Raw genomic sequence first — 26,479 nt, 5'->3', positions numbered from 1 at the left:
AAATTGCATGCAGTAAATGGGAATTATTTTCCCCCCTGGCAGAGAATTTCTTAAAAAACAGCAAAACAAAAACCAGCTGCTAACAGTAGTCTGTTTTATTGTACAAAGAACAGGAGGAAAAAAGCTGCCCTTAGTGTTTGAAGAAATCAGACAACACTATGACCAGATCATCAGTTTTTATTTTATTTATGAGACTTGGTATTTCCTTATATTTCCCAATACCCATCCTTCACGGGGTCAGGAAGGAAGGTGATGAAAAGGAAGAGCAAAAGTGTGGAAAGAGCCTGTTAGGTAACAGTCTCATATATAAAATTAGAAAGATTATGATGATTTAAGGCAAGTTAAAGTCAACCAATATAAAAACATGTTTTATTTACCATAAGTAGAATTCTTAAAGTTCAAAAGAATAATGGGAAATTCTTAAACTTCTGATTGCTGCTGGCTAAATTAACCCTAAAAGTTCAAAGTTTGAAAAACACATGAAAGAAACTTTTTAATGCGAAAGACAGAGGAGAACAAATGTAGTATGACAATAAACAACATGCTTATTCAGGAAAAATAAACAACTCAAGGAAGTGTTTCTGCAGATAAAAAGTTTTAATGATCAGTATGGGATGGCTTAAAAGATTTAAAGAGAAACATCATATGTAAAATTTCAGTGTACAAAAGCCTGCTAGTTTTTATTAAAGATGGAACTTGGTTTTTTTAACACCATGCTACAATAAATACTATATTTTGTTCAGAAAAGTCCCAGAACTATGAGAGTTTCTAACATTAAGCTACCAATAAGGCCACCACACTTCATTCTAAGTGACTGTTTCCCCCAGGAGTTAGGGTGAGGGTAAGGAGAAAGAATATGTGCTTGTTGGGCAAAGGAGCGTGTCTGCAGGCACAGGCTGACATCTCCACAGGTGCAGGCCAGTGAACACTCTCCCCATTGACCTTGACAAAGATTGGGCTCATCCCTACTCTGATAACTCAGATTTATCACTTGTCAAAGTAATGGATAAAAGAAGAAATTATGCATAAGAAACGTGGTTACAGAGTTTAAATGTATAGTGCTTAAATGTAAAGTATGAACTTAATGAAAGTTGAGAACCATTTGAATTTCAATACAATCTGTTTTTCTTGGGAAAGTCATCCAAGTTTGAAATGAAGCCATAGGTGTTTTTGTGATGGTTTTTTTCTTTGTAAGATTTTGTTTTGTTTGGGTTCTTAAGGTATATAAAGAGGCTGTTTCCAAATTTGTGCTCCCCCAATAAGACAGGAAAATGTCTGCGTTTTATGGTGCATGCTCATATTTTTTTCAGAGTAACTGTCCCCCACCTCCAAATTTGATATTTTAGTATGTTTGCTTTACTACTTCCAATGAGAGCTAAAAGGAAATTTCTCCATTTTTAAACATGCATTTTAATCACTCATCCCCATGAACTTAGAATATTTATTTTAATACTGTAGGTATTAATTTAAAATGTAGAGTTTTGTTTAAAACTTGGAGTATATATTTAATTTTTCATTCCCTCCACTTCAAACTCTGAATTGGAAAAATAAAATTTTATTTATTCAAGGTAACTTGGTACACAGCTTTTCAGGAGAAAAAAAAATCTATTGGGTGACACTAAGTATACATAGGTTGTTTGTTTCCAAAATGGTTAAGTTATTGACACATATATACCATCCACATATGTAAAATATACTCTACATTAAAATTAGATGCTATAGCCAGTAAATAGAGCACTGTTATATATATTTTAAAAATAAGGAACCTTGCACATGGACTTTGAGCAGATTTCAGGTAGTTCCTGGATAAAGGTAAAAATTAGTTACGAGTTGCCATTTAATATATTTCATTACATGAAGAAAAACAAAAGATAGAGAGTGCTTTGAAAAGCATGGAAAATCAGCTAAAACACAAGCTGTAATATTTATAACAGTTCTTCAGGTGGGGGTGGCAGGGATTCATTGACATCTTGATCAGAGTTAGGAAGAATAGAGAACTCCTGACATTGGATCTCATTGGTGGAATCTTGCAGGATTTTCATCAAATCTCCTTGTGGCAGTGTCAAGTTAGGTGAGTCAAGGGGAGGTGGAAGTGACTCTTTGTTCTCAGAATTATGATCTTCACAGACTTGATTGAGACAGTCTGTAGATGGTGGGAGACTGGTGGAATCATTTGGAAGAGGAGATACAGTTGTCATTGTGGGTTTGTCAGATTGGTTACTCTCCTGTCCTTCCAAATCAAGAAGGGGAGGAGGAGGTGGAGGCAGATCTGCATCATCTGAAGAAGAAACAGCAGTGCCAATTGTTGATCCATCAGCACTATCCTCATATGTACCATTTCCTTGATCTTTTATTTTCTCTGTTTTGGGGTTGGAATCGTCAATGTTTTCGCTTGATTCAAACAACTTAATTTCTAAATCATCTGCTAAAGGTGTGCTTTTGCCTGGTTTCCAGGCCATAAGTGAAATAATTGATGTACGTTTTGTGGATATTTCATTTTCTCTGATGTTATCCAAACACATATCAGGAGTTTCACCATCAGCAAATGGAGACCTGCCTGCCCAATTTTGATCATTTGAAACTGGTTTTCTCACGCACTTACATAGTACAATCATGATTATAGCTATCAACATAGAAATCAGAATTATACCAACTAATATGGCAGCTATTGAATTAGATTTGCTTTTATGTGGGCTTTGTGTGTTACTGACATCTTCTGGGACGAATCCTGGTGTAATCCTAGGTAAACTTTTGACAGCTGGTGTTGGTTGTATGGACAGATTTTGAATAGTCGGTGGTACTGATTTTTTAGAAGAGGTGTGGACAGTTGATGGTTGTTGAGTGGATCTATAGACAAATCGTGGCGGTTGTCTGGTAGAAGCGTGGGCAGATGTATGTAGTTGTCTCCCAGAGGTGAACACAGGATGTACTGTTTGTTGGGAGGAGGTGTTGGCCGTTGGTGTTAGTTGTCTGGTGATGTTATAGGCAAGTGGTTGTCCAGCAGAAGTATATGCTGTTGGGTTTCCAGAGGAGGCATGGGCAACTGTTGTTGGTTGTCCAGCAGCAACTTTGGCAGTTGGTATTGGTTGTCCAGAAGAAACATTCTTGAGTTGTGTTGGTTGACTCAGAGAATTCACTGTGTTTTGAGAATTCGCCGAGACATATGGCATTGCAGATTTAAATAAAGTAGGCTGTGTTTGCTTCTCTATTGCAATTGCTTTTGTCACTGAGAAAAATGTATTGTTCAGGTGTCCACAAAACAAAATTAAGATGAAATATTTGGGATCCATTTCACAATGTTTCCTTTTTACCATTGGTTTTATAATGGGGGGAAAAAAGAAAAAAGAAAGACGATTAGGTCTCATTTGATGCCTGGCATAAAGTAGATAGGTACCTGATGAGTGTTTATTATTCCTAATTTAGACTTGATACACTAAAGGCTAGTGTAAACAACTCTTGAATATACTCTAACTTATCATACAACATTTGGACCTTATAAGCACTGTTTTCTCTTAATTCTTTCATAAGATCTGTACTTGGCCTTGCTGCCCCTCCAACTTTATTACATAACAGTTCTTCATTTCGCAGTCATATTTCTCAAACACATAGGCTCTACATGCCAGTTCCATGTACTTTGTATTGTATTTTTTCTCTTTGTGCGATTTGAAATATATTGATCCTGCTGCCTTGAAGGACACCAGAAACCACCTATCATTTCCTCCAAAGATCTTTTCTTTCTCTCTCTCCTTTCTCCTCTCTTGACCGTATTTGACACTAGTGACTATTCCTTTACTGCTATTCAAAGAGCTCTTTGTAATAGTCTCCCTTTCATGCTAATCTCCCTCACTCCTTTTTTCCTCTTGCCTCCTAAATGTTGGGACTTGATATTCAGTCATGTTATCTACTTCCCTTTAATTCTGAATCTGTAGTAAGATTTCCACACTCTCCTTTATGCCAAAGCTCCCAAACCTGTACACCCAGCCCAAATCTCCTTAATTCTAGTTCCATTTGTGTGACTTCTTGGTGGACAGTTCCATGTATACATCCCACTATCAGCAAATTCAGTATTTAAGACAATTCTTCCTCATCTGAAAACTGACTCCTCTCCCAACTTCTCTATTTTTAGCGGTACTTCCTGTGTATATTTCTTATGCACAGAGTCTGTCGTATGAGTAACCTTTGCAGCATCATCAGTGTTTAAGACTATATCTTTATGTTAGGACCTCATATTTCTAAAGGGTTCAGTTCAACTCAGAGTCCACAGCTCAAAATCCTAAAGTGAGCTTTGAATCTGGATGGTCTTACCCAATTGGTCAAGTAGTCGTGCTGCTGCTTTCATTCATTTATTGATAAACATCATCTTTGTATCAGGCCCTGTTCTAGGTTTAGAAGATAGGGGGAGAGAAAAAAAGATTCTAGTTGTAGAAACAAGTAATAAATAATTTTAATAATTTGATGAATTTTCTCATAAAGATATGCAGGAGATACACAGAGGAACCAATCTAGCCTGGGAGGGCTTTTAGGGAAAATTTCTCAGAGAAGTAAAACTTGAACTGAATCTTGAAAAGTCTGTAATTAAGCAAATAAAATATTCCAGCCAAGGCAACAACATACAGACTTGGAAAAAGAAGGTGTTTATAAGTTTGGCAGCTAGGGCTTTTTGTGAGATGTGGTAACTGCTCAAATTTGAAGAGTTGGTTTAGTTCCACTTCTGTCACATAACTTCCTATCTAACCAGGAGAACTAGTCAGTTAATCTCTCCTGTTCTCAATTGCCTTAGCTCTAAAGTGAGGAATTATACTAAGACAGTTTTCAGCTCTGTGTATAATATCCTGGTTCGCACATCATTAAACACAGTGGTAACTGTTCAGTTATTTTTTAACCTCAGGAAAAGAAAAATCTTGGTGTGCTAGATCCCAGTGTATATGACTAGAAACTACGGTTTTTTCTATGATTCGTAGGCCAATCTGAGAGGGATTTGATTTTCTGTACAAGGTACAATAAAAGTTGAAGAGGAACTCCCTCAACTTTTGCCAACGAATAGGTTTCAGTGTATTTGAGTAGTTTTCGTTGCTTACTCCTCTACTACTTGGTACACAATGATTACAAATTACCCTATTTTCATAGGGGGGAAAAACATGATTTTTTTTCCTGTACAGCCTCTTTATTTTCTCTCTAATACTTCAAGCCTAAGTTTTAAAATATTTCTTCTTTAAACTCTTCTGCACACTGCTGATGAATTAATCTTCTTAAAAGCAAGTATGATGAGGTTACGTCTCCCTTGCTTGAGAGTTCCCCATTGCTGTCAACATAAAAATTCTGCACCAAGTTTTCTTCCTTCTTACCAGTAGTAACTCATATCTCTTAACCGAAATGTCTCATTCAGCCAAATGCACCTCTTCCCCATCCTACCTTGTTTCCTAAACAGACACTTGTAATTATGCTGTTTTTCACCTGCTTACGGTGTTGCTTTTTTCAAACCCAACCTTACCCCCTTCTGACTTCATAACTGAACCTGTCCTCACCTTCCAGACCTCAGCTTAAATTCCCCTCTGAAACCAAGTTCTCTGTGCCTGACCACAGCCCAGAGAATTAGTCATTCCCTGAATCCCCCTAGTTCCTGTTGTCTTTATGGTTCCTTAAATAATTCTTCATGTATGAACTTCACTTACATTCTAATTTCTTAAATAATTGCATTTATTTTTTATTACCTAACTTTTCACGTTTCCTTTTTATTCTCCTCACTCCCTCAAACAAGATTAAAGAACTCTGAGGAAGGCAGAAAGAAACAGCAAAATACTTAGTACAGCACACAGTGTGCTCCAGATATCTCAGGTGTTTTACATACTTTATTTCATTTAACTTTTAAGTGACTGTGGAAGATGGAAGAATCCTTGATTTACAGATAAAGAGATAAATTCAAATGTGTTGAGCAGTTTGTCCAATGTTATATCATTATTGGTGGCAGACCGGCAATTTGTACCCAAGATCATCTGATTTCAAAGCACACTCTCTTTCTGCTACCCTAAACTGAATTATGTTTTTATGTATTGATTCTTTTACAACAGGGTGCCATGTATGTTAGGAGCCCAGTTTCCTTCCATTTTACTTTTTCACCATTTATTAATACTACTACCAGAATGTAAGAGAAAGTGAGATCCAAGTTATTAAATTCTGCATTTTATCCATTTAACAAAAGGTTTAATAGTCAAAAAATTAGAAACTTTTGGCATAAATATGGGGATTTGAATCACCTCTAGAGGATTATCCTTTATGCAGTTTCTACCTGTTGTTTTTACAGATTTCCATCCCACCTGCCAAGAATAGGCCTCATCAACAAGTGCTATTCTTCAAAGTTTCCCTTTAGTTTTAAAAAATGCCATTTGAAGCAACAGAAATACAGGCCAGGAATTGTCTTTAGCCAAAAACGTTTTCTCTTTTGTGACTTGGTTTAAATTTAAAAAACCCAAAAGAACCCCACCTGGTTCCTCTTTTCAGTTAGCTTAAAAAAAAAAGAAGAAAAAAAAGGGGGGGTATCAGGGAAGGAAAAGAGCCCAAACAGGGAACATAATTATAAACCCAGTTTAGTTTGTGAGATCAATTTTGATAGGTTCATGACCTCTTTTGTCAATGGAAGGTCATAGGACCTTCAGTATATGGTATTTTTCACTTAACATTTAAGCTTTACAACTATATTAAAACCAAATTCTATTTTTTACCTATGCTACCTCTTTTCCGACGATTCAATCAGTTGTCTACCCTCCCAGGGCCTGCTGCATCTGGAAGCTTGAATCTGTGATAGAATTCTATAGCAATTCAGAATAGTCCAGAAAAGAGGGAGCAGGATTTTTAAAAAGAATAAATAGTGGGTATAATAGGGAAGAAACTGACTATCTCAGAGACAGTGAGGCCAGTGTTATTACCAACGCAGAAAGCTATTTAACATATATTTTAAATATATATAAACCATGTGTACCTAAAGTACCACATTGTTTCTGCAGGAATAGAAGGTATTAAAGTGGGCAAAATGAGAAGTTGGGGGAAAGACTATAGATGAAAGAAGCAACCACAAAATGCGGCTCGCTGTCACTGTCCTGTATTTGTGGTGCAGGGAGCCAGCAGAGAATCTGTCGTGCACCCTAAATATCCTTAAGATTCCTCCCCTGCCCCACCCAGAATCATACCTAATTACGCCAAAGAACCTATGGCCCAGCCAACGTGGCTCAGTGGTAGAGCATCGACCTATGTATGATCCAGGAGATCGAGGTTCGATTCCCGGTCAGGGCACATGCCCGGGTTGCAGGCTCGATCCCCAGTAGGGGGCATACAGGAGGCAGCCGATCAATGACTCTCTCATCATTGGTGTTTCTGTCTCTCTTTCCCTTGCCCTTCCTCTCTCTGAAATCAATAAAGACATATTTAAAATTTAAAAGAAAAAGAACCTATGCACATTCTCTATAGCATTTTTCTAGTGTGCTGCTCTAGTGTACTACCATTTTCATATGGTAGTAATTTGGCCATTATTTTAGGTTGGCTCTTTGAGGTTTAAATCTGTGATTTTGGTCCTTTGCTTTTCCTGAAAATTTAAATTTTTTTTAAAAGAAGAAAAAATATATAAGCTGTTTTAACTGAGCATTTTAAAGTGCAGTTACAGTAAAGCTGGAGTCCCCATATATTAGACATATACTCATACATATAATGCATAATTACATAAAGGGTCCAGCATTTAAAATTAATGCTATTAAGTTGGACATGATAAGAAATATGTCATTGTCTTTTCAAGGAAATCAGGGAGATTTGGAGAGCATATCCTAGACAAAAAGGCAAGTGTAGGTGAGCAGTATCAAAAATAGTATCTGAGTGTTAGTTATTTTGATATGTAACAATATAGATACAATAGATTAAAATTTAGTCGTACTGTATCTACAACTAGTGAAGTTATACAACCATAAAAGGACTAAGATAGCAATTCTATTATCTTGAAGAAGAACAGAAAGGGAAATTAACCTTGCACTATGATAGGAAGTATTTGATCACCATCTTTTATCAATAATAATATCTACCATTTACTGTGGAAACTAAAGGGGATTAAAAAATAAAAATAATTAAAATCTATGGATTACATTATGTACAGGAAGTGTTTATAGAAAGCGAATCACAATCTAAAAGTAGTATTTTGGGGCTGTAAATCCAGTCATATCCTCTGGATTTTAGTTTTATTTCTAGCCCTTGGCTTTATCTGCCATGGCTATAGTTTATTTTTTTAATTATGGAACTAAGATTAGCAAACCTAGGAGAAATTTTATATTATACAGACCTAGGTGAAATTTTTTTCTCCAAGGCAAGCTCAACAGTCAATATTTTTTAATTCCATGCAACAAAATCACAAAACCTGTTATGGACATCTTTAGACTTTCAGAGTTTACATTTTAAACACTACTGTCGTTTTTAAAAATTATTTTTCGTCTTTATTTTTAAAAAATATATCTTTATTGTTGAAAGTATTAACAGATGTCCCCCTTTTTTCCCCATTGACCCTTTATACCCTGTACCCACCCCCCTGCCCCAGGCCTGACATTTTAGTTTTAAAAATAAGTTTTGAATAAAACAAAGATCAAACCAAATTGCCTATGTGAAATTTTTCTTACCTCAGCTGTTAACTTCTTTTGCAGGATGCTAAATTCTTGTTCTAACTGGACATTTTGGTGATTTGGCTAAGAAAGCAAAAGGGATGGTTCAATTTAGATTTAAAATGTCCTCTAGCAAACTGAAATGGTTTCTGTAGAAAAGGAGGAAGTTTATCAATAGTTGGTTCAGGAAGCGCAATAAGCCACAAGATGACTAAGAAATGTACTACTTTAACAACTTATTTTGAAACCCAATTTGGAGCTATATGATTTGAGCGCTTTTAATTAATGTTTGTGAGTAAACACATGAGGCTCTCTAGTAATGATTCTATAATTTAAATGTTTAGAATAGAGCCTCAGAGAGCACACTGTGTGTTCTAAGGGAGTCCTGCCAGTTGGGTTATCACCCACAGTGAGATTTCTTTTGTAGGAAGTGAATGACGAGTTCTGTTTACTTGTATGAATTTAGGCAAAGGGCTGCACTTCTGAATCACCACTTCCTCCCCTGCAGGAATATTTCTTACTGAGCTGTTATGAGGATTAAATAAGATAACATAACATGTACAAATGGCTCATACACAGTAGGTAGCAGTAAATGTTAATGCTATTTGCTCATACATAATTTAAGCAAAGCCCAGGTAAAAGTATAATTAAATTTTTTTGACCAAATACTTTGCTAAGTTATTTTTTAGTTCAGGTCCACAACCCTTTGATTATCCACCAAGTAGGTGCTTCTCTGTGGAAAAATAAATTCAGAATCATTTTTTAAATAAGTTAACTGAGTAAAGTATATTGAAAAGACTATGAGTCAGTCTGATTAAAATTTTCTTTGGCCAGGTCACCTTCTAGCCTCTTTCCTCATCTGAAAAAATGGAGATCATAATTTCTAGTTTACACATTCATTATGGGATTAAATAAACTTAAAGTGCCTAGCATAGCACGTGTTACAGTAGAAACAAACAGTATTAAACCCTGCCCTGCTTTCCCCTGGTCACTGCAGAGGAACGCAGATTATTAAGACCCAGTTCTTAACTGCAAGGGACTTATTACTTCTTAAAAAAAATTTTTTTTTGAGGGGTCCTACATAAAGCAGAATATAATCAAAATCCCATAGACTTGCCCGGCTAGGAGTGGCTCAGCAGTTGAGCATCGACCTAGGATCTAGGAGATTGCGGTTCAATTCCCGGTCAGGGCACGTGCCCGGGTTGGGGGCTCAACCCCCAGTAGGGGTGTGCAGGAGGCAGCCGATCAATGACTCTCTGATCATTGATGTTTCTATCTTTCCCTCTCCCTTCCTCTCTCTGAAATCAATAAAGATTTTTTAAAAAATAAAATAAAAATCCTATAGACTTTTGATTCACTGTTTTAAAATCCCTAAATTAATCGAGTGGATCATAATACCCAGAGCTAGAGAACAGAAGTATCTTTGTTCAAAAATAATTTTTAAAATTTGAATTCAAAACATATCTTAACCTGTCATTTTTAAACATTGCCACGTTTGGAAAGGAACTACTTCTGTTTGTTCATGAGCTGTCATTGGATGGTATCATTTTGAGGGTGCAAGTTTAATAACCAAGGTAGTGAGTAATGAATCTTAAGTATTCCTGCAGAAGAAGCTTTCTCATGTTGTGAGAAAATGTTTGACCTGTATGTTGAATATGAAAGTAATTGCCTAGTTAATTTCTTATTTTTAAAAATATACTAAATTATTTTTATTTCCTCCAAGTATTTATATGATACTTGATTTGAGGAGTGCTTTGTGTTATTACTATGTATTCCAGTACACAATCTCAAATTTTTAATTTGTACAAAACATGAGCTCTGCCCAGTTTGATTTCCAGTCTGGTCCCTTTTACCCCTCAAAAGATAGCCTCCTCCCTGTCACCATGTTTGGCATGAGTATTTTTCTCTTGCTTTCCTTTGGACTTATTGACATTTAGATTCATCTGGAATAATACAGTTATGATTTATTGTTTAGGGAATGAATATTTTTGACAAATGGTAATAAATTGATAATAAAATTGATGCTCTATTTTTTCCCCCTCATTTTAAGATGTAACGTAGATCTTTGGCGCCATGGAACTTGTAAGAAATAAATTTGACCAGGAGCAGTATCACCTAGGGAGTTATACAGAAATTACCAATACCTGGAGTTCACCCCATTCCAATTTAATCAGAAGGAGAGGGTGGGAATAAGGCATTGGCGAGTGTTAAAAACTTTTCAAGTGATTCTGGTACACAACTAGGATGAGAATCATTAACCTAAAAGAGAGAGTAAGATTGTGCTCATAGTTGGAAAAAATATATGAAATATTTTCTTAAATGGCTAGCGTACTACCCAAAATAAGTGTTCAATAAGGAATGTGATTTTTTAAAACGTGGCCTGGGGTTTAATTAGGATGCCCTGTGTCGATTTCAGTAAATAGTTGAAAAGTCTCTCAAACCAATTTTTGTAATATATTTCATTGAAGATGGAAGTCTTGACTTAAATGTAAGTCATTATTTTACTTGAATCCAGTTTGTTAAAAGGTTCAATATTTACCTGAAGTATCCTGTTTTCCAAATTAGAACACACACACACACACACACACACACCCACACACACACACCCCTTTCCTTTGCTCCTATCCCATTGATAGTAAAAAAATGAAATTGGTCACTTATTAGGCCACTTGTCATCTTTGAAGTTCAAAAATTAATCAGCTTTTGGATATTTGCTATAAATAATCCAAAAAGCAACATTTATAGAATAAAGGTTATGTTGCACTTAAACAGTAAGATATGCTTTACATTTACATGTAGTCTTCTGTTGTGGCTATAATCTCATGTGTTACAGTTGTGCTTTATTTCTTTTTTTTTTTTAATATATCTTTATTGATTTCAGAGAGAGGGCAGGAGAGGGAGAGAGAGAGAGATAGAAACATCAATGATGAGAGAGTCATTAATCAAGCCCGCAACCCGGGCATGTGCCCTGACCGGGAATCGAACCCCGATTGCCTGGATCCCAGATCGACACTCAACTGCTGAGCCACGCCCGGCCGGGCTGTGCTTTATTTCTTATTGATCTTTATATGTGTTCTCTCAGATAATAAAGTGAATGCAAATATACATAGTTTTATTCTAACAAGTCTTAATTTATTATACAAAATTAAAAGTTTTAATTAAATATTTATAGTAGAAAAACTTTCTCATGTGTGTCATGTGTAAAGTTGAAAACATCTAGCATAAAATTAGCTGTGTTGATTAAGAGTTGGTGTGGATTTTGTCACATTCCGCAAACAAGGCACCATTTCAACTCGATGCGTTAGGGATTTGACTTCTGTTAGATGTTGAAGCATATACTTGCCTCTAAGGACACACTAAAACTCTTCAAAGTTTACTTATATTCAGACAAAGATCATCTAGCTGCTGTTGCTGAACAAGAAATATTTAATTGTCCATTTATACCTCTGTTAGTTCTTTCAACTTGTCTTTAAAAACTTCCCTAAGTGTTTGGTGGTTTTATTATTTGCTTTTTAAAAATTCAGTGTCAAAACAGAAGTGCACAATAAGTAAGCAGGCATACTTCTCCCCTTCTCCCCTGCTTTATTCTAAATTGCAAGGCCTGCAATGTCAAATTTTAGACCATCAGAACAACATATTGGCATTAAATATCAAACTGACTTCGTTTTTACTTCTTAAAGTTTCCCATTGCTGCTTTGCATTTATCTTCACTAAAGCATCTGTTAGTGAGTTTTTCAGTTCCTTCTTCATCTTTTTTTTCCCTTGTAGCTGTGAGCACTCCAGCAGATTGCATCATTAGGTTGGGCCCTGTGAGCTGTTTTGCTCTTTTCCAAGTGTCTGATTCAGCAGGCCATAGACCACTGCTTGCCAGAAAATCGCCATTGCTTCTAGGCTGACGCTTGCCTGCTTGTTTTGATCGTCTGAGAGATGAGACCTTGTTTGCCAGAATCACCGTTGATAGAAGTAGAAGGGTACAGATAAGAAAAAGCACTGCAATTATAATTAAGCAAACTAGCATAGCCATTTTGTTGTTGTTTTCCTCACAGACATCTTTTTTGAAAATTTCACTGTGACCTTTGCTTGTATTTTTGGTGCTCTGTGATGTTGGGGAACTGTTCCTCGCAACAGAAGGTGTATAAAGCTCCAGCTCAGATGTAGGAGTGAAAGATACCACATGAGATGATGTTGCTATTTCAGGCATGTTTGTAGAATTACTTTTTTTATCTACTTTAGGAGTTACAGAATTTGTGTTACTGTTTTCATTTTGGTTTCTGCCTGTCTTATTGTGAATATCTGGATCCCAGACAGTAGTATTGCTAGCCCACAGTTGGGTAGAGTTTGCTTTTTTTCCAGGAGACAAAGGGAAAACTGTTGTCATCAGAAAGGCAAGGTGCAGGTAACGTCCTGTGTGTTTCATGTCCATGAGTATGCGGGTAATCTGTTGGGACAGAAATACAGTTTGAGAATTTGTGAAAGAATAATGGTTTCTTGGTTTGGTAATTTTAGTTAAAAGATAGACAGCTGATATGTTACAAGTAAGCTGCAAGCTCATGCCTAACTTTTGCCATCCCGTTTGAATTCCTTCTCAACCGATTTTTTTTCTATTAGGCTGCATCTAAAGAGACAATTTAATTTCTGTTATTCATTTAAATGAATGCCATGGTTTTATGTAGACTTCAGCTTTGAGTCAATACTTCTGCTTTACTCTTTTGATTCTTCCCTACCCCCATTTAGGGATCCTTTTTTGCAGAAACTCCCCACCTTCTAACAAATGTGTCATCAGTCTTTATAGTAAAGGAGAAATGTGGCCTTGAGCATTTTTTTTCATGTATAAAAATAAAATGCAAGTAGCTTTTTTTTTTTTGGTCTGGTCAGGAAAGGGGAAGTGTGGTAGCAACCAAAAGAAAATGGACTTCAAATAGGAATTCAGGGTGATCTTTTTTCCCTTCTTGAGTATTTATCTTGAAGCTTAGAATAAAGCTAGTAGTTAGAAATATGTCCCCAGTATTTGTGAAAGCAATTTTATAGTAGTGGTTCTCTCTTTTCTCCTCTATATCCCCTCACTGACTGGCTTTCTGAAAGTAGAGGCGAAAGACATGCCAGTTTTCTTAACCATAAAAATCTGGCATTACAAAGAAAAAGAGGCAGAGTTCTTCTCAGTAATCTCAAAAGTTCAACAAAAGTTATTGACTTCTTAAATATCATTTATGCCTAGCATTTTTTTCTATGAATATTTTGCCATAATTTTTTAAAAATACAATAAAATAGAAAGAAATAGAGCATTGGGATCATGGGGTTTTAGACTGAAGTGGGAAGTCAAGGCAGATGGTGAGCATCTCAGCATATAAAGGAAAAAGCTGGATTTCAGCTTCGACTCTGAGCTCCTTGGAAGCCAGTACAGGAAGGGGACGAGTCTGTTCACCATAGGATTGAAGACTTAAATAGCACTGGCACATCTGTTCAGGGACTGTTAACCAGGAAGATTTAGCACCGCTATTGAGCTCTCTGTTTTATAATAATATTCTAGTTTGTTGGAGCTACTTTTAAAAGACTGTTTTATTGTTAGCATTCATTTGAGGGAACTAGAAGAAAGAACTAGATTATTTTCCTTTTTTAATGCAGCTTGGATTCCTCAGGTCTAGGAGGGACCTGCAATTCTTCATTTCCCAAGCAACAGAAATGCTACTGCTAGTCATGTTTTTATGAGTCTCAAGGTTTTATAAGAAATGGTTTATAAGAAGTAGCATATAATAAATGATGCTAACTGGAAATTAACCTCTGAAATTATATCTCCTACTAATAGTAGGGAGGAAAAATCCTTTATTATGTGTTCAGGAATTAAGGTTACTTTTTGGATTATGACCTTTAATAGACAGTGAAAGATATGGTATATGGACTTCTACATAATCGTGTGCAGCTTTCATTTTTAAGTTGAATGACATAAATCTTTGCCTACTTTATGATTCTTTCACAAAGAGAAATACTTTAAATTGGGTTAGTAAGTAATTTCCATCCTTTTATGCTAGACCGGCCTTCTGCATAGATGCTAAAATAATTTAAAGTGGGTTATTGTTGTCACATTAGTCCATTAACAATGTAGTATGCATCATAGTGTTCGTACACATTTAACAGTACTTACCATGGGATAGATAATAGGCCCGCTGTTGATTGTCTTCAGCCAGATGTATTGTCATCCCCAAATAAACAAACTGTTAACAAAATGAGACTTTCTCCTACCCTTACAAAGTCCTGAGAATAGAGGACTGTCTCTACATCCCTAATTTATGCCATGGAGGCCAGGTTATGTTATCAAATTTTGTTCTGTTTCAATATATAATCATTTTCAATAAAATGTATGCCTAAGCATTAAATAATAATAAATTTATTTTTTAAACTTTTTTTTCATAACCAAACTTTCCAGTTTGCTGTAGAGTTGAAACTTAGATCCTTCTTAATCCTAATTTAAAACTCTGTTGATAGTAAATCTTTCCCATTTCTAACTTAAATTTTTCCAAATAAGACAGAAAAAAAAGCATACATTTTCCATCACTTATGATTCTACTTTGTTAGTAAGATTCTTAGATACTATTTGAAGCACTTTCTCAAACACTAATCTGTACAAAGTTATAAGTAAAAGGCATAAGAAAAGCCACATATATTACCTACCTTACAAAATGGTTGGTCAAAACCTGATTATAACCTTATTTTAATAAGCCACTTCTTTTCTTGTCTTTAAGCACAGCTTCCAAGTAGAACAGACTTGGAGAAATATGAACGTTAAAGTAAATCTGGAGCAGAAAAGGACATGTACAGCTAGCTTTCCACTTTTCAAACCAAACCACAGATGACACATTTCCTTTTCACTGCAACTAAAGCACATGTCACAGGAAAAAAAAAACAACCCAGAATCTCCAACTTGTCTAGTTGGCCACTGGTGTGACAGGAGGCTTTGTGGAGCAAATCCCCGCCTCCAAGGCAGGGAGGATTTTCCTCTTAATGTTTTTTGACCTTATGCTCATTATATATGCCTGCTGTATGCTTTCGGATGATATATTAGTATCCTTCAAAAGAAAATGAAATGGCATTTTCCCTGCAGTATGAAAATCATCTCTAAAAATTTTATTTGTATGCCAAAGACTTATTTGATAACATGAGTTTGGAGACGTGGGGTATTGGTCAGATAATAGAAACAGTGATATACATAAGCCACATCTCAAATTGTGGAACTGCAGCGATTTAAGTACGTAGGAAAGAGCTTTTGTGTGGTTTAGTGTGTGCACACACCCAGAGAGAGAAGCAATCTCCCCTCCCCCTCTCTCCCTCCCCCTCTTTTCCTCCCCCTCCCCTTTCCCCCTTCCCTCTCCCCCTTCAAATGTCCTTTCATCACCTCGTATTTGGTGTATATAAAATGGACCTCATTTTTCTCCCGTCAGTGGCTGCCCCTCATGATCTCTTTTTGTTTGTGATAGCAACATTCTTTGTAATCTCAGAGGTTTGTTCTACTGCAAGTCCTTTTAATTCCTTTCTTATAGCCCTGATCAGGTTTAGGATAAAGTTAATCCTTTCTTTATGTTCTTGGATCAGTTTCTTTTTTACTATCACTGTAGTACAGTCTTGAGCCACAGAAGGACTGACCCGCTTATACAGTGGTGGTCCCATAAGATTACATAATGGAGCTGATAGATTTCTATTGCCTAGTAGCCATGGTAACATAACAGCACAACACATTACTCACGTGTTTGTGGGGATGCTGGTGTAAACAGACCTAAAGCACTGCCAGTCATATAAAAATACAGCTCATACAATTACAATATTAGGCTGTACCATCAGGTTTGTGTAAGTGCACTCTGACATTTGCACAACGACAAAATTGCCTAACTGAATTTCTCAGAATGTATTCTTATGTCTTTAAGTGGTGTATGGCTGTGTTTTAGATCCTTATTAGGCCATGCCTAGACTACTGCAATATCTTTTTTACTAGCCCTGCCTCCTTTATATATCTTGTATATATTACTTCCTTTGATCATATCACCCCTTTCTTTAAAAAAAAAAAAAAAGTTGAATTACTCCTTAACACCTATAGCAATGATTTAGAAATGTTCATGCACATAGTTATCAGATGGGAGGGTTGTTTAAAAACAATGAAAACTGCCTGGCCCCACAGCATAGATTTATATGTACTAGTAGGTCTGGACTGGGACCAGGAAACTGCATTTTTATCAAGGACCACAGCTGATTCTCATGCTGGTGTGACACAGAACACACTCTGAAGAATACTGAGCTCCTAGGAGAAAACCTGAGCTCCTTAGTTGAACAGTTTTGGTCCCTTCACAATTTAGTTGTTATGTATTTTTCCAGCCTTATCTCTTAGAACTTTTCTATGTGAATCCTCCGTTCAAGCTAAACTAGCTGACAGTGGCCTCATACTCCTAGTTACCTATTTCTTTTCCTCTTTTCCGCTCTCCATGAGGGACTCTCTCCTGCCAGTCCCTCTTGTTGAGTTCGAAATTCCTCCTATCCACATCAGCTAGTGTGTCTTCTAAGTAGCTGTCACTGACTACCCAGTTTGTGTTGATGTCTCCCTCCTCTGAACTTAATTGCAGTATTTTTCTCTGCAGTTCTTTCATAAGTGGTTACATACTATCTCATATCTTTTCTTTGATCTTGAAATATTTTTCTTTTATTTTAAAATCATTGAACATGTCATATTTTTATCTTATTTCCTCCCAACAAGATTAAAAACTCTGAGGTGAGGATATTTATCTTAGCCTGGTTTGCAGTAGTACTACCAGGGTCATCAAGTATAGAACTTTGGGCCAAAGTTCATAGAGGTGGTCTTGACTGAAATTTTAGTACTGTGTTCTTCAGGGCTTTCTGTTGGTCCTAACTTTGGCTGTTCACATTGTTTAGCACTATTTTTAGTATAAGCAACACATGACCTAATATGGCTGGCTTATTAAAAAAATGGAACTTACTGGCTCATACAACTGAATAGTCCAGGGAGAAATTTAATCCCAGGAGAGGCTTTATCTAGGGCTCCAATGAAATTGAGTTACTTTATTTCTCTGCTCCATATCTTCCGTTTTTAGGCACGCATTCCTTTATATCTCAAGATATGAACTAACAACTCCCAGGGCTCGGTGTCCCCTTGTTTATAAGTCTCAATTCCCAGCAGTTTAAACTACAATCTCTGAATTGGACCTCTTTGGCTCTGGTTGTCCTAATTTGAGTCATATGATCATTACTGAACCATTCTGTTCACCTGGGAAGTTTGGTGGGCCTGGAGGCAACTAACCAATGTATACTGCCTTCCGCCTCGATTGACTGTGATGGACAGGTTTCTTGTTATTGTCATTGCTCAGTTTTTGAATTGGCTGGCTTATTAAAACAATGGAACTGTTTTACTTCAGCCTTACTTCTCATTGTCTAAAGAACAACTGATTTAAAAAAGGATCCAGCCCTGGCCAGGTGGCTTAGTTGGTTGGAGCATCATCCTGTGTATCTAGGTTGCGAGTTTGATCCCTGGTCAAGGCACATACAGGAGGCAACCAGGAGATGCTTCTCTCTCACATCAAAGTTTCTTCCCCCCTCTAACTCCCCTCCCCCCCAAAAATCAGTAAAAACATATCCTTGTGTAAGGATTAAAAAGCAAAAGGATCTGGACTTTGTATAATTGTTTTGTATTATTGTTTTCTCTAGAAAGTTAATCAGAAAATAAAGTAATAAAATAGATTTGTAGCATCTATATATCTATTTAGAACTCTGTTAACAATCTGTGTCCTTTTTTTTCATCTTCCTTAGGTTCAAAACTGGTCAAATCAACGGTGATTTGCTAATATACCATGTCTTGCTGACTTTAAAGCCATATTATGCAAAGCCATATGAAATTGTAGTGGACCTTACTCATACTGGGCCTAGCAACCGCTTTAAAACGGACTTTCTCTCTAAGTGGTTTGTTGTTTTTCCTGGCTTTGCTTATGACAATGTGTCTGCAGTTTATATCTATAACTGTAACTCCTGGGTCAGGGAGTACACCAAGTATCACGAGCGGCTGCTGACTGGCCTCAAAGGCAGCAAAAGGCTCATTTTCATAGACTGTCCTGGGAAACTGGCTGAGCACATAGAGCATGAACAACAGAAGCTGCCCGCTGCCACCTTGGCTTTAGAAGAGGACCTAAAGGTGTTCCACAATGCTCTCAGGCTCGCTCACAAAGACACCAAGGTTTCTATCAAAGTAAGTTTCACTCTGTATTCGGTTCGTTGCCTTTCATGACTAACCAGACTAGGTATGCTGGCCTTTCTAAGTGTCCCTGTGGTACTGGATCAGATGCAGAGTCAGTCCAGAGGGAGAGAAACTAAGCTATCTATCTCATGGAGGTCCTGTGGGTGATGCGAGGTGTGTGCACGTAGTGATACTCCAGGTTGGGTTTGAGGCAGGAGAGTGTTGTAGAGAAGGCAGTTTGCTCTACCACTCAGATGGCAGGGATGTGTGGAAAGTGGAAATTATCTAATGAGAATTCTGATTATTACATGCTTTTTGCAGAATGAGGAACATGAACCTTCAGGATAAAATCAGTAATTGTCCATACAATTGTTCTTGACCTTTTTTAAAAACAAAATTAATTTTTTTCTGATGTTTTCCATCTCTTCGAGAGCATTTATTACAATAATTCTTGAACCCATTTGAATATATAATGGTGGTAACTCTTCTGTAAATGGCGAGCATAGTATTTTGGTTGGTTGGTTGGTTGGATGGTTGGTTGGATGGTTGGTTGGTTGGTTGGTTGGTTGGTTGGTTGGTTGGTTGGTTGGTTTGGGGCCTCTTACAACTCAACACAATGGAATTTAATTCTTCACGCCATCCTCTCACCACCACTTTCCAGGTTGGCTCTACTGCTGTTCAGGTAACTTCAGCAGAGCGAACAAAAGTCCTGGGGCAGTCAGTCTTCCTCAATGATATCTATTATGCTTCGGAAATTGAAGAAATCTGCCTAGTGGATGAGAACCAGTTCACCTTAACTATTGCAAACCAGGGCACACCGCTCACCTTCATGCACCAGGAGTGTGATGCCATTGTCCAGTCTATCATCCACATCCGGACGCGCTGGGAGCTGTCGCAGCCCGATTCCATCCCCCAGCACACCAAGATTCGGCCGAAAGATGTCCCTGGGACGCTGCTCAATATTGCATTACTTAATTTAGGCAGTTCAGACCCCAGTTTACGGTAGGTTTTTTTAAAAAATTCACTTCCAACTTTATTCGGGGTTTGTTGCTTTTAAAATGAGACCACTTGATAAGCCTTTAAAGCAGCCTCTACCCTAATACTGTAAATTGGAAGGCATGCTATGTTGGTTAGCCAGCATGACCTCATCAAGTTGTGGCATATTCACATGAACTGTGGAATTCAGAATAGGGTGATTCACACTAAACCAGAATATGTTCTTTGTCCAGGAAACTTTCATCTGAAACAGACAACATAGCAGTTTTGGTTTTTTTTCCCCGAAATAAGTTTTTTATTAAGTCTACTCCTAAATTAAGTTTCCCCTTCTCTTAGTCTTCTAATTAAGTTTTCTCGTGTTCAAAAGTATATTACTATTAAGCTTCCTCACAGTTAAATTAGATTATCATTGTTTTACAAAGGAGGTCTTAATGTTCAGTAACTCAAACAATAACATTATTACATACTTTCCATCAGTGTGACTTTAACAAAATTCGTGGAAGAGATCTTAAGATAGATATAGATGTCATCTGAGAAGAGATAATTGGTTCTGTTTAGGCTTAATAATCTGAACACAAATCAGGAAAGAACATGGTCTGTGGAGTCAGTAGATTTGATTTCAATCTAGATCCATTATGTATGACTTTAGGCAAAGTACTAAAGTTCTCTGAGGTCAAGCTTCCTCATCTTTAAAATAAAGGTAACAATGTCATCCTTGTATATTTACAGATGTTTAATAAATAGTATGTGACGTAGTATAGTATAGCCCCTAGCAAATAGTTTGTGCTAAGTGAGTATTTTTTCCTCCCAACTACCCCCCCAGCCCCACCCTGTGTCTCTTTGTACTCCTTCCCTCTTTTTCCCCTCTCCATTTCATGTTAGGATAACTTTTTTTTATCCCAGGTACCTCAAGACTGTCAAGATTTTTACAGATATAAATTCTTTAGCTTCATAAAATCTTCCCTAGGATATAATATAGCCAGGTTTTATAAGTGGACCTTTTAGGATTCCAGAGCTCCCTTATTTAAAAGGAAAAAAAAAAAATATGTCAAGATTTCTTTACTTGGATGGGTCTCATGGGGCCCATGAACTCTCAGAAATTATACACACAATTTTGTGTATTCTTTGCTTTTATTATCTCAGAGGAGTCTGACACCTGCCCCAAGTTGAGGGACCCCAGTGTGGTTTGGTTTTTTTTGAGAGAGAGAGAAACATCGATTTGTTGTTCCACTTATTTATGCATTCATTGGTTGATCCTTGTATGGGCCCTGAGCGGGGATCAAACCTGCAACCTTGGCTTACTGAGAGAACGCTCTAACCAACTGAATTACCTGGCTAGGGCCAGGACCCCAGTTCCTTATAGCTGTTGAAATATACAGAGTAGTCAGTGTCAAAACACTCTAACTCAGAATTCCTAGGAGATAGTAAGAGATAAATAACCTTTATATTCTCATTTTAGGAAAATGGAGCTATATGTATGCCTTTAATTTCTTTTTTTTCTTTTTTCTTTTAAATATATCTTTATTGATTTCAGAGAGAAGGAAGGAGAGGGGGAGAGAGAGAGAGAAACATCAATGATGGAGAGAGTCATTGATCGGCTGCAGCCCGCAACCCGGGCATATGCCTTGACCGGGAATCGAACCCCAATCGCCTGGATCCCAGGTCGACGCTCAACCGCTGAGCCATGCCCGGCTGGGCTGCCTTTAATTTCTAATTCAGAGTTCCTCATCCAAGAATGCTAACTATCTTCTGCAAATTATTAGCTTGACAAATCTGTTTTCTTCTATGAAATAAAATAAGCTGACAGTTTCTGCTTTTTTCTGAAGCATGCCATGCCAGAGAAAACGCCTTCTGGCAGACTTAAACTTTGGCAACTTTTTCCTCCCTATGTGTCTATTGCATAAATATATTAGCATGGACAACAGTGGCGACTTTGGTGGGAGAGGGGGAGGAGGAAGAGGGCATAGAGGGAATAAATGGTGATGGAAAAAGTAAAATTAAATTTAAAATAAATAAATTAGCATGATGAAAGTTCAGAGGTAAGGAAAACCTGAAATTTACCGAGCAAACCATTTCTTTTGCTGTATAGGGGAGAAAATTTTAAGTTTAAAAATGGAATCTGAGTTTTTTGAGCTATCTCCTAAATTGTTCAAATATATTTTCAGACATTTATAAGGGAATTTATGATTCTAATGAAATCTGGATATATGTATATTAGGTTTTTTTTGTTTTTGTTTTTAGTGGTTATGTGGAAGGAATTCATGGAAGGGAAAATAGAGGGGACCTTAATTATACATAAAAATATTTTGACCGCCCAGCCAGGCATGGCTCGGCGGTTGAGCTTCAACCTGGGATCCAGGCGATAGGGGTTCAATCCCTGGTCAGAGCACATGCCCGGGTTGCGGGCTCGATCAGTGACTCTCTCATCATTGATGTTTCTATCTCTTTCTCTCCCTCTCCTTTCCTCTCTCTGAAATCAATAAAGATATATTTTAAATATATATATATTTTTTGACCACCAGTTTTAATATAAATTGTAGGAAATTCAGTAGATGCTGATTAAAGATTTTAACATTTTAGAATGATGAGGGGCCACCTCATTTCTCTTCTTATGATCCCATTATAATTGGATCTAGTGGGAGGAGGGACCACAATTTGAGTTTCAGCTTCACTGAATATGAAATACATCTTACTCTTTCTGTCGATCCACCTTAGGACCATAAATCACTCATATTTTATGTCCCAGTGAGATGTCTTTTATTCACCTTTCTTAGGAACCTCAGAGTGCTCTTCCAGTTATGTCAAGACTCTCCCTTTTAAAAAATGCCTAAGTGACCAAGGGGTATTTTGGTTTTACCATAGAATCATAACAACTCTAATTGATCATAAAATTTAAAAATAGTTGATTATGCTTTGTAATGGAGCCATAAGTTGTATGTTATGAAAAAAAATTGGAATTATAAAAAAAAAAAAGTTTTAAAATAACTTCATTTGTGTTTTCTCCTAGGTCAGCTGCCTATAATCTGCTGTGTGCCTTAACTTGTACCTTTAACTTAAAAATCGAGGGTCAGTTACTAGAGACATCAGGTTTATGTATCCCTGCCAACAATACCCTCTTTATTGTCTCCATTAGTAAGACATTGGCAGCCAATGAGCCACACCTCACCTTAGAATTTTTGGAAGAGTGTATTTCTGGATTTAGCAAATCTAGTAAGTAGTGATAATTTTCTTAAATACATTAACAATGATTCTACAAAAATTCAAAGAAAACTCTTTCATTTCATAATTTACCAGTGAAATCTCTAATTGATTATATTTTTACTTATTTCCTCCTTTATTTTTCATCTGTGGTACTCTGTAACTGAAGGAAATCTGAAGGAACTTTCTGCCATTCCACATTGAGAAATCCATTAAAATTCTGGCCATGAAAACAAAGTGGCAAGGGTTTGATACCTTAACGTCTCTGGACCTCTCACAAAGTATTTTTCTCACCATGTCTCAGTTTAATTAGCTTCCACATTTCTCAGCAGATTATTCCATGAGTAAAGTATCCACATTGTCTGCTTGATTTAGGAAAATATTTTCTCTTTTCTTCAGATTGACTTTCAATTGTGATTTATTATTCACGTACAGTTCCTGGAGAGTGCAGTGGCACATAATACAGGGTCCAGGGTCAGCTCCTGACTTGGCTTTAATAAGTCTCACAATTTTAACATCTGCTCTTTATATCTGTCCATCTTCATACCCTATTGTAGTATAAATGCTGCTCTTCTCACAGCTTACTTCCTGACATTTTTCCCCCCTTTCTCCATAATATGTAAAACCTGTTTTTCTGCATTCAAAAAGATTGCTTGATTTTTCTATGTTAGACAATTGAAAGCTTTGACAGTTCATCAAGATCAGGTCACTATATTTTTTTATAATAATGAATATAGGAATATAACCCCCAAAAGAAAATGTGTAAGACTAACAACACAAGAAAAGTATAAAGCTTTATTGAGAAATATTAGTACATACAGAGATTTGAGTGAACAAGCACACTGTATTCCTGAATGGATCATTCTTCCCAGATTATTACAAATTCAATGCAATCCAGTTAAAATTCTATGAGATTTGAGGATTAGGAATAACGTAGAATTTTAAATGATTATAAATTTCACTTGAAAGTACAAAAATAGCTCAGAAAATATTGAAAGGAAAGAAAGCCAAGGGAGACTTGCTATTACAGACACCTGAACACATTATAAGCGCACAATAATTAAAGACAGGTATTCAGGAATCAGCAAGCAGATCCGTTTGAGAGAAGCAGACTGATAAAGAAGCATCACAGTCTAATGGGGGAATGATGAAACCATTTAAGAAATGAGGTTGGGAAATTAATTAAGTTGGGTCTTCATCTTCACCACAAACCACAAGACAACAAAATGTGTTCTAACTATACATAAGAATTGAACACAAAAACTGGAACCAGTAGAAGAAGAGGAGGAAGAATATTTCATTGCTTTCCGGGTAAGGATGGATGAAACAAAAAAGTGATAGATGGAAACAGTGAACAAGTTTTACTACATAAAACTTGAAAACACCTCTACTTCAAAAATAAAAGTAAAAGACAAATTTAAAAACTAGGAAATATACTTGCAGCAAATATGAGAAAAGATTACTATCTTTAATCATGAAGAGTTCTCATAGATTAATAAGAAAAATGGATCAACAGTAACATGCAATCATGCTAAAAATATATATTACGTTCCCAAATAAAATCAAAGAAATGTAAACTGAAAAAAATAGTAAGATAACTTCCAACTATCAAATCGGCAAAGAGTTTTTTGAAAACATCAGTGCTGATGATCTGTGGAGTTGTGAACAGGGGCAATTTTTCTAGAAAGCAGTTTGGACACACATATCAAGAGCCTTAAGATCCTCTAAGCCTCATAATTGTGCTTTTTAGAATTTATCCTAAGAAATTAATGTTCAGTGTTTATCATAGCATTATTTTTATTTAGATTTTTTTCAAATGAGGTATATCTTATCAGTCAAGTGTTCAGATCTTAAGTGAACAGCTTGATGAGTTTTTACTTGTGAAGACATCACAAAACCATCTCCCAAATCAAGATACAGAACATTTACAGCATCCAGAAGGCTCCTCTCAGCACCATCCCCTCACCAAGAGTAACCAGTATTATGACCTTTATTGCCATAGGTTTATTTTGCCTACTTTGGAATTCATACATTATTTATAATAGCAAAAAATTAGAACACTTTAAAAATCAAATAATAAAGAACTGATTAAATTGTTGTATCTCCAGGTAATGGAATAATATGAAGCTATAAAAAATGTTTTTAGTACAGAATTTCAGTTTGAGAAGATGAAAAAGTTCTGGAGATGGGTGGTGGTGATGGGTGCACAACAGTGTGAATGTACTTAATGCCCCTGAACTGTACACTTAAAAATGGTAAATTTTATGTTGTGTGTATTTATGACAATAAAAAACTATTTGGGGGATTCTAGGTGAAGTATATAAAGGAATTTTTATATTATTTTTATATCTTTTCATGATGTTTTTGGAGGGTTTTGTGGGGGTTTTTTGTTTTGGGGTTTTTTTGGTTAATCCTCACCTGAGGATATTTTTTTCAGGGATTTTGCGGGGAGAGAGAGAAAGAAAGAGAAAGATATCAGTTGGTTGCCTCCTGCATGCACAGGGATTGAACCTGCAACCCAGGGATGTACCCTTGACTGGGAATCAAACCCAAGACCCTCTGTTTTGGGCTGACTCTCTGAACCACACCAGCCAGGACTAGAGAAGTTTTAATCTCAGTATGTTTAGTGAAAAAAATATTCAGAACATACTGCATATATAGTATAATCCTAATTCTTGTGGAGGAGTTGTATATATAATGTACATTATCTCAACATAGATTTGAAAGCCTGAGGAAAGTTGAGGTGATACACCAATATATTAATACTGGTTTCATTTTTTTGGTGATGCTTTCCTTTTACCAAACTTTATATGATTACTACATATTCCTTTACAATTAGAACAAAACTTAATAAGTTTTTATTTTTAACTAGAAGAGAAATGATTAAAAGGGGAAAAGTGAGATAAAACTTCTCAAAATAGGCTTACTGGCTTTTAAAATTATTTTGTTCAAGGCTTGTTCTTTTTCTTCACCTCTGTCTTCAGTAACATATTGCCAAATCTGTTTTCTTCAGGCCTAATTCTGGGTAAGGTCTTTACCTTTTACCAGCCCTCCCCATCCTTTATTTTAAAATAATTTGAAATAATTTAAAATAATTGTTGATGTACTTTTCATTGACCATCTATGCTTATTGCATATTCCCCCTGCCAGGTATTGAATTGAAACACCTTTGTTTGGAATACATGACTCCATGGCTCTCAAATCTAGTTCGTTTTTGTAAGCACAATGATGATGCCAAACGACAGCGAGTTACTGCTATTCTTGATAAGCTGATAACAATGACCATAAATGAGAAACAGATGTACCCGTCCATCCAAGCAAAAATATGGGGGAGCCTTGGGCAGGTATTGAATTTGCTTAAATATTTACCTAGTACCTCCTTTGTGCAGATATTTGTCTGGTACCCATTTTATGCAAAGCACTGTGCTAGGCA

At 36.4% G+C, this 26,479-nt stretch overlaps 3 protein-coding genes across 7 annotated transcripts in view; 1 reads left to right on the top strand and 2 right to left on the bottom strand.

Annotated features, from left to right (window-relative positions):
- Window positions 1-26,479, top strand: part of NF1 (neurofibromin 1) — a 191,453-nt gene that overhangs the window by 134,725 nt on the left and 30,249 nt on the right. For all 4 annotated transcript variants that reach the window (XM_081161369.1, XM_081161370.1, XM_081161368.1 and 1 more), the window contains 4 exons: window positions 18,432-18,864; window positions 19,514-19,854; window positions 22,856-23,058; window positions 26,197-26,390. In XM_081161369.1, coding sequence (XP_081017495.1) covers window positions 18,432-18,864; window positions 19,514-19,854; window positions 22,856-23,058; window positions 26,197-26,390 — 1,171 coding nt within the window. The remainder of the gene's footprint in view (window positions 1-18,431; window positions 18,865-19,513; window positions 19,855-22,855; window positions 23,059-26,196; window positions 26,391-26,479) is intronic.
- Window positions 167-8,750, bottom strand: EVI2B (ecotropic viral integration site 2B). 2 transcript variants are annotated; one of them, XM_081161365.1, is made up of 2 exons: window positions 8,649-8,750; window positions 167-3,303 (listed from the first exon to the last, which is right to left on the bottom strand). In XM_081161365.1, exon 2 carries the CDS (start codon window positions 3,288-3,290, stop codon window positions 1,926-1,928), a length of 1,365 nt encoding a protein of 454 aa, XP_081017491.1. In that variant the 5' UTR covers window positions 3,291-3,303; window positions 8,649-8,750; the 3' UTR covers window positions 167-1,925. The 2 variants fall into 2 exon arrangements, with proteins under 2 accessions (XP_081017491.1, XP_081017492.1); XM_081161366.1 differs by lacking the exon at window positions 8,649-8,750 and adding an exon at window positions 4,306-4,371.
- EVI2A (ecotropic viral integration site 2A) lies at window positions 11,754-15,387 on the bottom strand. Its single transcript, XM_081162525.1, has 2 exons — window positions 15,297-15,387; window positions 11,754-13,068 (listed from the first exon to the last, which is right to left on the bottom strand). The coding sequence occupies exon 2, from the start codon at window positions 13,051-13,053 to the stop codon at window positions 12,298-12,300; it is 756 nt and encodes a 251-aa protein (XP_081018651.1). The 5' UTR covers window positions 13,054-13,068; window positions 15,297-15,387; the 3' UTR covers window positions 11,754-12,297.

Source organism: Miniopterus schreibersii (assembly GCF_964146895.1).
Source record: "Miniopterus schreibersii genome assembly, chromosome: 16".
Taxonomy (NCBI): Eukaryota; Metazoa; Chordata; class Mammalia; order Chiroptera; family Miniopteridae; genus Miniopterus; species Miniopterus schreibersii.
The sequence above is the reverse complement of the archived record's forward strand: the minus strand, read 5'-3'. Positions and strand labels throughout refer to the sequence as shown.